We start from the raw sequence: 12,840 nt of genomic DNA, 5'->3' as shown, positions 1-12,840 counted from the left end.
AGCACCTCCGGGTGCAAGTAGATAAATAGGGACCGCTTACCAGCGGGAAGGTAAACGGCGTTTCCGTGTGCGGCTCTGGCTTGCCAGAGCAGCGATGTCACGCTGGCCACGTGACCCGGAAGTGTCTCCGGACAGCGCTGGCCCCTGGCCTCTTAAGTGAGATGGGCGCACAACCCCAGAGTCTGTCAAGACTGGCCCGTACGGGCAGGGGTACCTTTACCTTTACCTTTAACCCCAGCCAAGTTGGCCAAAATGTATAAAAATAGTACGGATGTGTGTTGGAGGTGCAAAGAGGGGATAGGCCTCACAGAGTGTTTGTTGTGGGGGAGGAAGGGAAAGGAGATTCTGAGCTGCTTTGAGACGCCTTCGGGTAGTGATAAAGCGGGATATCAAATCCAAACTCTTCTTCTATTCTATATTAACAATAATGATCATTTTTGAGGGGGAGACAGTGCTTTGATGGAGGTAAGAAACACTTTATTTTTTCAAGTCTGCCCTGTGACGTTTTAGAACAATATATCTGATATCGTTCTAATAACATTAAACAGGTCCGTGTAGATCCAGCCTCAGAGTCCCTGCACTTAGCGAAAAGGATATGGGGGGGGGGGCTTATACAGAGATCTAAGGCTAAACAGGAGCTGTTGTGTTGCCCCTTCATTTAGGGAGAATATTCATCGCCCTTCTCTTCCAATATCCGGATGTCAAGAGGAATTTTCCTTTGTCCTTCTGTTCGCTCATCATCTCCTCCTCCTCTGGCAGCAGAGCCTCCTTATTGGCAATCTTCTGCTTCTTTCCTCACGTCCTTGAGCAACTGGATCCTTTTCTGATATCCAAGCTTGCATTCCTCCTCTTCGGACGCAATGAGCATGTCGATGTATTCTGGGGTGGAGAGCGGGTTGGGCTTCAGGGCAATTTCCTGCAGGCGCCGCAGGCTTTGAGACACTCTCTCAATGTTTTTCATCAGATTTTCTCTCACCTCGATGTACTCCTGGCTGAGGAGCCGAAGCACCTCCTCCGCTGTCATAACCCCATGGCAGGCGTGCTCGTATTTTTTCTTCAGCTCTGCATAGGTCTTCTTCTCTTTCCTTATTTCGTCCTTAAATCGGTAATCCTGGTTGCGGTGGTCACTGGCTGAGCACTTGCCGGGACAAACGTTGCATTTTCCTGAGAAGAAACTGATAGCGGAGCAAAAGCAGTTCAGCAGGTCCCATTTAGCCCAGCAAGGATAGTGGCAGGTGAACTCGCAGTTCTTGCAGTTGGTTGCATACTGATGAGCTCCAGAGAGATCTTGCTTCACTTTGACGGTGACTGGGAGCTCATACTCAAAATCTCTGTTGGCTGCCATGTCAGCTTTGTGCTGGTCAAGGGCTTGTTTCGTTTGCTTCAGTTCTTCCAGTTTGACCAGCGCAGTTTTGATCTGGGGCAGCAGGCCCTGCACAACCGTCTCCAACTCTTTCCGCTCCCTGAGAACTTCCTTCGTCAAAGACAAACTCCTCGTGTTCAGTTTGCTTAACGAGTCAAAGTAGGTCCTCATGCTGATCATACCCATTTTCCAAAACATTTCATCAAAGTTAGGGCTCTCCCCGTCCCCCACGACATTGTTGGCAAACAGGGCGGAATTGTTCAATTTGAAATGCACGGGGTTCCCCTTGCCATCTTTGGCACATGGAACGTCAGCCATCTTAATGGCCTCAAGGACCAGGGGAGTCTGTGAATCTGCAAAGGTGATCAGGAACTGGATGTTCTCCTTGATATCTTTCCCAAAGATGGAGAGCACGGAATCAAAAATGTATTTCTCGGCTGCTGTTAAGCGGTTTGTGGAAGCCTTGACCACGAAGCAGATGCAATCGATGTGGTCGATTCCTCCTGGGATGGAGAAAAACTCCCGGATCTTCTCCACTAACTTTTTGTCCTGCTCTATTCCTCTCGTGTCTCCGAATCCTGGAGTGTCAACAAAAGTGAGGGAGCAAGGGATCTTGAGACCCCCTTGATAGTTCACCACATAAGCCATCACTTCGGATGTCTGGCTTTCTGCTTGGTTTCTGCCGGTCACTTCATCAATAAGTTTGAACCGGAATTCATCTCCCCATTGCACGCCCAGGATGTAGTTGATCATCGCATTGATGAGAGTGCTTTTCCCTGACCCTGTTGCCCCCATCACCATAATCACTTTGTTGGGGACCTGAATGTTCTCTTTCCCTAGCTGGTATGTTAGACAGGATCCAGAGACATCCTGTATGGGCTCCAGTGGCAGAGCATACACTGCTGGTGGCCCATCCTCCACACGTCTGCTGCCTTGGAGGTATTTACAAGCTACTCTCTTCTTGTCTCCTTCCAATGTGGAAACCTCAATCTCTTTGCTGGGCTCACTCTCAGCCCCACCGGCACACATGGCTGAGACTCTGAATCTGTAGGGTGTCTGCGGCTTCAGACCATCCATCTCACAGAACTCTGTTTTCTTCCCTGTTCTTTTTTCAGCCCATTCATCTTTGTCCTTGCTTTTTGCCTCTCCAGCCTCTTCACTGTAGTCCACTTTGTATTCCTTTATAACAGCTCCCTGGCCAATGATCTTTGGGCTCTCCCAGGCTATACTGATTTTGGAAAACTCTGCAATTATCACTCTCAGTTCCCCAGGAGGGCTGGTAGGAAGTGTCTGTACAGATTTACTCACATTGCTGGTCTCACTAAGTCCTGGTTTGCTCCTAGCGGTGTATCGGAATTGGTATTCTGAGTTTGCGCTCAACCCTCTCACTTGGAATGTCTCCTGACTGTTGTCAGTATTCACAGTCTTCCAATTTTCTTCTCCTGCAATCTTGTACTCTACTTGATAGCTGGAGATTGAAGCCCTCCCATACTCAGCTGGTTGAAACGTCAGCTGCACACTCTCATGTCCAATTCGGCCAATCAGTGGAGGGAGAGGTTTTGAGGGCAGCTCAAAGTTGCTGCTGAGCATTTCCCCATCCTCATACAGGTAAATGGAAGCACCTGGGTTGTTCTGATCTGGGACAGAAGCCACAAGGAACCGGGTATTCTCATTTGATTTATTGACCCGGGCAAAATCTGTAATGGATTTGGCAGCTTTACGAGCATTCCGATTTCTCTCTTGGTGCTCAAACCAGGCTTTACTGTTCTTGGGTGTCGACTGGCCACTGGTGGAATTTGCTGTTTCCTGAAAAAAATCTTTCTGAAGCCAGTCTTGTAAGGTGGCTAAAAATGGTTCCTCATCATGTAAAGAAGTGAAGGTAAATGAGACAACAAACTCATTCACAGGGTTTAGCACGATTTCTTCCAGTTTGTTCTGGGAAGAGATTACTTCCATTTCACTTAGGATTCTAAGGTAAGAATTCACCAAATTAATCTCTCGTTCCTTGGCATCCAAAAACTCACCGAGTCTTTGGCTGTTGAAGGGAGACTGGTTAATGGACATTAAAATGTCCACCAGAACACTTTCCTCTTTCTCCCCTCCCCGGATCAAAGGCAGGATTCCCGCCAGGTGTTTCTGGAAAGTCTGCCTGTGCTGCTTGCACAGATCCTTGAATCTATTGATTTTCTTCTTTAATTCTGGGAAGTTTTCAGCAACAGGATTCATTGCCAGATCATTGCATCGCATGTTGATCTCATTCAGATTCTCCAAGATAGTTTGAGCATCAAAGATCAGATTTACACTGATCTCACGCACCATCTTAGCTGCTCTGGAATCTAGCTTGGTCAGTGGGTACAGCCAAACTCTCACAGGCACAGCCTTCTCTCCATCCTCCCCTAGCTTTTGGGGCAGATCGCTGTAGACTTTCATGGCATCTTGAAAAGTCACCGGATTACTTTCCAAAGAAAAATCCCCATAGAACTTGCAGCTGAAATTCTCCATTTGGGCTTTCTCCTTCTCCTCTATCTGGACAGATGCTTCCCCTTTGACAGAGACTTTAATCAAGTTGATCGCAGCGTGGAGGCTTCCTTGTATATCTTGCACAGACTCGGAAGAAGAGACATTTCGGTCAAACACAAAGAAAGCCTGGGCTCCATACAAGATGGCAGTGACAACATGGGTGGCTGTGCCATGCTCAAAAACAGCTGGATAAGTGATATTTTGGATTCCCAAATGGCTCATGGTCAGCTGTGAATACTTGGTGGTAGCTTTGTATTGCAGAGTGACTCTGTCCTGTTTCGTGGACTTCTTGGTGTCTTGAAGGAACTTGCCTGATCCACCCACTTCAACCAATCCCCCCAAAAAACTGGCCTTGAGTGATGGTGAGACATTGAGGGCAGATGCCTTATCATCGATCGAGTCAGATACAATGATTTCATATTCAGCCTTGGGTTGTGGTTTGATACACAAGTCCTTCTGAAGCGAGTCCTGGTCCCAAAGGGTGATTCCTGGGATAAAGCAGAGAAATATGCAAGGCTTGAGTATGTTCACAGAAATGTAGAACACAATTAGCCTAACGCCTAAGGGTGTACAGAGAAAGAAGGAGATAAAATAGACCTATCATTGCCCACAATGTCTCCACTCATGAATTTTGTCCCACTGTCATCCCCAACGGAAGAGATTTGTGCAGTTTTGTGAAACTTGGCAAAAGGCAGGGAAAATATTTGACCAGATATGATAGTGGAACAAGTGTGACCATTTCATGAGCTTCTGTTGTACAGGCCTCAGAAAGGGGGTGGGCACAACTCAGCAGCAGGGATAAGATTTAATCACCACCATTTAGGGCTGTGAACATCTCCTGATTGAGGCCCTAGAGAGCTGGTGCTAGTTGTTGACTGGCATGGAAAAAATGGGTATACATAAGGAGAATTCTCTGGGGGTCAAGATCCAAATTGGGGCAAAACACTTGGGTGAGAGAACATCAGCAGATTTAAAATCACAAAATATGCAGCAAAGCAAAGTGTGGAAATTTAGGCTGTCAGACCTTTAAAATATGTGCTTGTGAGTTCCTTCCAAAATAGTCCCCCCCCCAGCATTGAAAAATACCACATCTTTGGTAAGTTCATAATGGTTTACTTAAAAACTCTCCAAAGGTCAGATTCATGTCCTTTTCCATATAGCAGTCAGAAAACACAGGGAGTAAAACTTGGCTTAGTTATAGTGGTGAAAGTTGTTAAATTATTGGTACAAGAACACAACAATGGATTACAGTCCCTCCAGGTGTCCCTATTTTCAGGGACAGTCTTGGATTTACAGAAGCCATCCCGGTTTGATCCCTGAATGTTCCGCTTTCCCTTAGGCTTAGGACATCAGAGAAATGATGGAGGGTGTGGAGTTATGTGACCCCTGAGCCAAGGAGAAAAGTAACCTATAGAAGACATCTGAAGGCAGCCCTGTATAGGGAAGTTTTTTTTATGTTTAATGTGGTATTTTTCAAGAAAAAAAGATGCCAGAGCTCTCCATGAATGCTTCCCTCGTTCTCTTATAATGCAATTGTGCCCACCTGAGAGGTGCTGGATCTGAGTTCTGACAGGTTCTGGCTGAAAAAAAGTCCTGCTTTTTTACCTACAGTAATAATTGTGGAAAGATGTATTCTTAATGGCCTGCATAGGCCTGGTGGACTACGAAGGTTTTCAGCAAGCTTTAAAAAATTGAAACAGAACACACCTGCTGAATCTTTATAGACAGATGATGATTTGAGCAAGGTTAAGGAGCAAAGACGCTATCACGGGCAAGAAGACTTCTTTTTAATAAATGGAAGTATTGTACAAATGAAGAGAACATAAAGGAACACAAACGCAGGCAAAAGAAGTGGAAGCAGACAGTAAGGGATGTTGAAAATGAATTTGAGGAGCACGTTTAGCACTGAAACTGCACTGTTTGGGCTGACTGCTAATCCTGATATGAATAATGTTTCCCTTTTCAGTATAAGCTCTTCCTTGCACCAGCTCTACCTGGGATGAGGGCATCTTTACGACAGTCGTACAGCATCCCCAGCTGGAATGGGCGGCCCAGGGCTGGTATTACAACCGTGTCATCTGATCTGTCCATGGCTCTGATCCAGGTTGCTCTCCTGCCTTCACCTTCCTGCAAGAAACAAGAGGTGTGAAGGACTCTGGAAAGATTATTCAGCATGCAAAGCGTGTGGGGAAAAGAGGAAGATTAGCACTACCATCCAAAGAGGGATGCCAACATGCCTTCAAGACCCCCCAAAAAGGGAGGTGGGAGGTAATGTCACATGGGGGGAATTAGACGGTTGTATGCAGTAGTTGCACATATTCAAGGCAGCTTGTGCAACTGATCTTCTTGCTTTCCTCCCAGCCACAGCCCCCTGTAGCAGCTGAAAACTCTATCCTGTGATCCCTGAACAAAGGGGACTGTGTCACATGGAATTGCAGTGTGAGGAGAAATCACCCTGAAACTGGGAAAGGGGTAATGTGCCAATGGGGGTTCTGCTTGGACAGGATTCCTAGGCCCAAAGTCAGGGGAATCCCACTGCAGCCCTGTATGGTAGACACTACACTATCCAGGCCCTCTGGAAAGGGTTTGGGGGGCACAAGGGGTCACAGGAGCTGGAAGGGAAGATCAATATTTTCCATGCACAACCACTGGGTGCTTCCTACACTGAATTTCCGTTTGGCTGAGAATTGTGCCTCCTGAGAACATTTCGGATGGTAGAGAAATATTCTACCACCACCAGTTTTATATCCCAACTATCTGGCACAGTATTCAAGGAGGCTATCAAAGTGGGGAACTCATACATGCAGCCAGCCACATCACACAACAACAACAACAACAACAACAACAACAACAATTATGAATGATGCTGCCATAGCTAACAGCTGGATACACAAAGCAGTATTTGGCAGAAACAAACTGCAGTGGAAAAAGCACAGATCGTGATGAATACAAGCTGAAATGGAAGTTGCTGCTCTCTTATATTACTCCTTGTGCTGCACCAAGAGGTTCATGGCACAATGGGAGTCAAATAACATGGTAAAGGGATGGTATCCACAATATACAAAATACCACTCCAAAACCTCACAAACTCCCTAGATACAATCAAAAAACAATGGGAGAATGACATAGGCTATGAGATTAACCCCACTCAATGGACCATAATGTGGTCTAAACCCCCCTTAAAATCCATATCAAAAAAGAAAAGAAAAAAGAATTCAATCTGAAAATCACCTGCAGGTGGTACCTAACTCCAAGAAGACTAGCACTAATACACCCAGAACCTCACCAAAATGCTGGAGAGGGTCACCTCCACAGGCACATATCTCCACATGTGGTTGGAGTGTCCCAAAATCCAACTATTCTGGACAACAGCCATACGATAAATATGTAAAATAACCAAGCAAGTATTAGAAATCACCCCAGAATTGGCCCAACTAAACAGCTTCCAAGACAACAATGCCCACTTACACCACAAAGAACTCATAACCCACCTACTCTCAGCAGCCAGAAGCACCATAACCAGACACTGGAGAGACCTGTCAGGAGTAAGCATGGACCAAGGTACCAAATAGTATGGGAAACAGCCTTACTATAAAAATTTGCCAATAAACTGAAACTGACAGGGGGACAAATAGAAGAAGACGCCTTCACCCCTTTATGGCTCCCCTTTATCACATACACAGCCCAACAAGACGATGACAAAAATCTACCAACAGCATACAAATCAATATGGCTAACCTGATCCAATACACCCACCCACCCCACTCACACAAGAAAACAAAGATCACCACAGCCAACCACAAACGAACAGCCACACCCTAGGCCAACCCTAACCTCTCTCACTACCAAAGGAACACAAGTGAACAGCAGAGAACCTGCACAAGCAATACTGACACAAACCCCATATATATTAAGTAAAATAGAAACATCACCACCCCACCCACCCCCACTCACCTTTCCCCCCTCTGCCTCCTTCCCCCTAGTCTTCCTAATCTCTCAACAAATGAAACCGATTTGTAAAAAGAAAAATGTTACATGGGGAAAAAATATGATTTTAAAAAAGAAAGAAAATCTTTTGTAGAGGAACACCGAACTGTAGAGTTGGAAGGCACACCCAAAGGTCATCTAGTCCAACCCCCTGCAACCCACATCTGAAGAATCCCTGACGGAATCTCAACTAAAGCATCCAGGTCAGATGGCCATCCAAGCTCTGCTTGAAAACCTCCAAGGAAGGAGAGACCACCACCCAACAACAAGGGAGTGTGTCCCACAGTCGAACAGCTCCTTCCGTCAGAAGGTTCTTCCTAATGCTCAGCTGGAAAGTCATTTCTTGACATTTGAATCCATTGGTTCAGTTCTTGCCCCCTGGACCAGCAGCAAAGAGCCTGTTCCATCTTCCCTGTGCCAGCCCTTCAGGTATTTCAAGATGGCTCTCATATCATGTCTCAGTTTTCTCTTCTCCAGGCTAACCATACCCAACTCCCTCAACCACTTCCCCCCAAAAGCTTGGTTTCCTGACCCTTCATCATCTTGGTCTCCTGCCCCAGCACACGTTCCAGCTTGTCAGTATCTTTCTTAAACTGTGGCACCCTGAACCTTACAAAGTACTCCAGGTGTGTTGGAAGGGACCCCTTAGAGTAATTTAGTCCAACCCCTGCAATGCAGGAATCTCAGCTAAAGCATCGGTTTACATTTAACCACTTCCAGTGTCTTTATTAAGACTTTGACTATGTTTCCTGTTCATTAAATGTCTCCCAATACCCTTTTCCATCTGTCTGCAAAACAATTCAAGATTAATCCCAACTGCCCTGTCTAGCCGATTCTCTTTCCAGGCATACGGTGACCACCATAGAGCCCATAACAATTTATTCTTTTCAGTGTTCTGGAACGGACATTCACTACATGCAGTCCCTAAAAGCAGCTAGTTCTGTACTGTAAAAGGCAGTTTAGCTAGGCCATAAACCCAAAAGTAAATGGAATAATCAAAATGATAGTTTTATGAAATTATTGTTTTCTCCAACACACACACACACACACACACACACACACACACCTGACCAGAAAACCCGAACCAGTTGTAGGGTGGGATGTATTTACACTGAGGAAAGGAAATCTCTCCCTTTCTGGGAAAGGCTCTGGCTGAGTAGAAACCTTCCTTACAACTGTCCTTGACCGGCTGTGAATTTGAGCTCCCTGTGCCTTCGCCTCTTTTGCTTTCACTTTACTTGGCAGAGCCCAGTCTGAACTCCCTGCACTCTGCGCACCAGATCCAGCCCCACTTGGAAAAATCAACCCGTCTAGAATGCAGAAGCCAGATTACTGGCCAGGCTATTAATGGGTTGGCAGAAACAGTTGCAGATTTGGTAGGAGAGTGTGGCTGGAATAATACTGAAGCTGCCAAAAGGGAGAAGAGCAGGGCCAAGCTTACAAGACAAAGCTGCTCATGTTTGCTCCTATTTCTTTCCCTTTTCGTAGAAATTTAGATATCCAAGGAGGGCTTCCTTCAGAGTAGTATCCTTACCCCACATTCAAGGAGACCAGGACCACACCTGATGGGGCATTAGGTGCCTCCAGCACCCAGCTGTCCATCCCACCACAGAGATGCCTGTGATGTTCTACCAGGGAAGCTCATCCTAACCACCTTCCAGCTTGTCAACCTCCTTCTTAAACTGTGGTGCCCAGAACTGGACACAGTATTCCAGGTGAGGTCTGACCAAGGCAGAAGAGAGTGGGACTATTACTTCCCTTCATCTGGACGCTAGACTGCTGTTGATGCAGCCTAGGATTGCATTAGGGTTTTTTTAAAAAACTACTGCATCTCACTGCTGACTCATTTTAAGCTTGTGGTCTACTATGACCCCTGGATCCTTTCTACATATTCTGCCAGCAAGCCAGGTGTCCCCAACTTATATTTGTGCATCTGTTTATTACTTCTAAGTGCAGAAACTGACATTTTATCCCCACTGAAATCAGTGTTGTTAGTGTTGCCCCAGTTCTTTAGTCTGTTACAGTCATATTGAATATTGATTCTCTCTTCTTCAGTATTAACTACCCTTCCCAGTTCAACGTCATCTGCATATTGGATGAGCATCCCTTTCTGTCCAAGTCAACAAACACAAACCCTGGTTAAGTGCCAAGACTTTGCCTGTGCTTGCAAAATCTGCTAAGGAGATTTCAAGCTTGCTGCCTTTAGCTGCAATCACTATAAACCTTGTCCACATGTTCAATGTATGCCCTGCTGTCTTGTATGTATTCTATATTCATTATGAATTTTTTTAATGTATTCCGTATTAACCTTGCTTATGATCAACATTTTTGTATTCACTCATAGGAAGTTTGATTCTTGCTAGATTAGAAAAATAAACATTAATGCCTACTCTCATCACCGCAATTAAACAGAGTTCAAGGCAGTACACATTTCAGCAGCACAAGAGATCTGACAAGGAAATGGGTTCCACAATTTGCCACCTGCTCTCAGCCTCTCTTCCTGGGCAGCAGACCTTTCATTCAATCACTTTGCAAGGAGGGAAGATTCCTCCTATACAGAGTGGGAAAAGCCAAAGGTGTGAGACAGCAGAAGTGGAGCTGGAGCTGAGTTCCACCTATGCTCTGATTGTGCTTGCAGAAAGTGGGCAGGGTGCCAACCCTTTGAAGATCCCTCAGTTTCTCTTGACACCCCCAGCTTCCCCCCAAGATGAGGCAAAAGGAAAGGTAGGGCAGAGAGGGAGAGAAAGAGATCTGATGCAGGTCTCCCCCAAATTGCGAGGATTAAGAGCAATCTCACACATGTGGCAGTCTTAAAATATGAGAAAGGGGGAGACAGTAGAGGTGCTCAGCATCTTAGGAAGGTGCCATATCCTGAGTCAGGGCAGGGGTCCCCCATGTCCCTCCCCAGATCCCAGGAGACCCTTGCGCTGCAGCCTTCACTCATTTGCTCCAAGTCTGGGCCAAATCAGGATGGATTTGTGGCCTTTCCAAAGAGCCAGAGAGCAGGAGGCGAGGGCATCATCAGCGCAAGATCTTCGTCACCCAGGCCCCTCTGCAATATGCCAGCTGGAACGGTTTGCAGCAGACAAGCAAAAGAAGCCTTTGACAACAAAAGAAGCCGTGATCACTTCTAATGCGTCTTACCAGAAACGTGGGAAACGGATGAATCTTGCCTCCAAGTGGCTCTCTTGCTTGAGTTTGTCTCGACTTGCGTTGGTCCCCTCGTAAAGCGCAAGTCTGTTTCAGGCACAGAGGCTGCTTCTCCTTTTATCTGTTTGGGAGTCACACAGTGCAAGGGGACAAGGATCACTTTCGGGGGGGTAACGAAGTTGCGAGATGGTGGAAGCCGTTTCCACTCGTCAGCATTTCACTCCAAAAAGGCTCTTAAGCGGTGCATCGTAGAGTTGGAAGGGACCCCAAGGGCCATCCAGTCCAACCCCCTCCTGCGACCTCCCCACAAGTCGGATCCATGCAGAAACAAGGTCCTTAGTTGCACAACCCTCCCTTTCCTGGTATCTGGACCCAAAATGGATCCATGGAAGCTGGTCGGCTTCATACAACAGGGATCAACATCACGGGGATCTGTTCTCCCCCTGGGCTTTTGGGAAAGAGGTTGCCAGCAGGGCCTCCATCTTGGCCTCAGATATGGGGGCTCTTGGCAGCAGAGGAAGGTTTCCCTCGACACTGAGCCACAACCAGCCTCAATTTATATGAGATTAGGAGAGAAGAGGCTTTCTGGAGCAAAAGCAGTTGAGGGCCCTGAGATGTTTGGGTGAAGGGCGGTGTACAAACAACAACCGCAATAAATATTATCTTCCATTTTTGTGCACTGTGGGGGCAGCAGGGCCATGCTCTGGGAGAACCCACCAAACCCCTCACAGGTGAAGGAGGAAATTCTGTGTATTCAGAGGGTGGAAGAGCTGACAGGAGTTTGCTCTTCCTTAGAAATGCCTCCCGGTATAAATGTGATGGGGCCGTCCCCTCCTGAGGCTGCTGAACTACAACTCCCACCACCGGGCGCTTTGGCCAGGCTAGCTGGGGCCGGTGGGAGTTGTAGTTTGGCAACATCTTTTGCTCCAAAAATCCCCCCCGCCTGCCCCAGGAAAAGGAACATTTTAAACTCCTCGTGATGAACTCCCCTCACAAATCTTATTTCTTTGACTGGCCAAAGGCTCTTCCGATGCTGCTCTGGAGGGAAACATTTTGAACCTGCTGCTCTGGTGGCCTCAAGAAAAAGAGAGGGAAAATCCTAGCTGTTTCTGAGGGGAAAGTGTCTAAAATTCTCCTCAGAACCAGTCCTCAAACTGTAGCCTTTTTAGGCCCTTTAAACCATGGGTAGGAAAAATGTTGCACCCGAGCTGGGACGAGAAGGAGCCAAACGACCCCAAGGGGTTAAATCCAGAGAAAGAGCTTTATTCTGCCAGAGGAGCAAGTGTGATAAGTCACAAACAAGCACCAAGTTCACAGGCATTGCACAGAGTTTATATCCCCCTTTCTAGTCCCCTCCCCCTTCTTCAAGAGTCCTGCCCAGGAGTTCCTCTGAGCATGAACAGAAAGCTGTCTTGGGGCCATTTTTGGACTTTTCCCAGGAAGGGGGTGAGGGGGTTTTCAGAGTGTTCCCGTTGTTTCATTCTTGTGCTTTGGCATGCTTCCCGGACAGAAAGCAAGTTGCAATGTGGTTCTTTAGCAAGGCCAAAGGCTCTGAGAAAGGCCTGAGAAGACAATGGGCTCTCTTCTCTACCTTGTTGCAATCTTTTTTTTAGTTACAGCAAGCGCAGAGTGCTTAGCTAATGCATTTTGTCTTACAGGAAAATGCAGTTTTTAAAATGCTCGAGGTGAGGCTTTTGAGGCCTGGCTGGGGGGGAATTCACAGACAGTTTTTAGGGTAACCCTAACTGTACCCCTTCAAAACTGCTTAGGGCAATACACTCCTTTTGCTTCTGAGGGGGGAGAGAAACTTGCACAGTCAG

General features: G+C 46.7%; 2 protein-coding genes across 2 annotated transcripts in view; both read right to left on the bottom strand.

The window, feature by feature from the left end:
* Positions 1-12,840, bottom strand: part of LOC307199076 (verrucotoxin subunit beta-like) — a gene marked incomplete at its 5' end in the record, with an annotated part of 126,502 nt that overhangs the window by 112,277 nt on the left and 1,385 nt on the right. The gene's annotated exons all lie outside the window — the stretch shown is intronic.
* On the bottom strand, positions 308-12,195 carry LOC307227177 (uncharacterized protein). The gene is made up of 3 exons (XM_079996404.1): positions 11,015-12,195; positions 5,878-6,010; positions 308-4,371 (listed from the first exon to the last, which is right to left on the bottom strand). The coding sequence occupies exons 2-3, from the start codon at positions 5,972-5,974 to the stop codon at positions 770-772; spliced, it is 3,699 nt and encodes a 1,232-aa protein (XP_079852530.1). The 5' UTR covers positions 5,975-6,010; positions 11,015-12,195; the 3' UTR covers positions 308-769.

The sequence above is a fragment of the Podarcis cretensis genome (genome assembly GCF_951804945.1).
Source record: "Podarcis cretensis genome assembly, chromosome: 12".
In the NCBI taxonomy this organism is placed as follows: Eukaryota; Metazoa; Chordata; class Lepidosauria; order Squamata; family Lacertidae; genus Podarcis; species Podarcis cretensis.
This window is presented reverse-complemented; position numbering and strand designations above follow the sequence as displayed.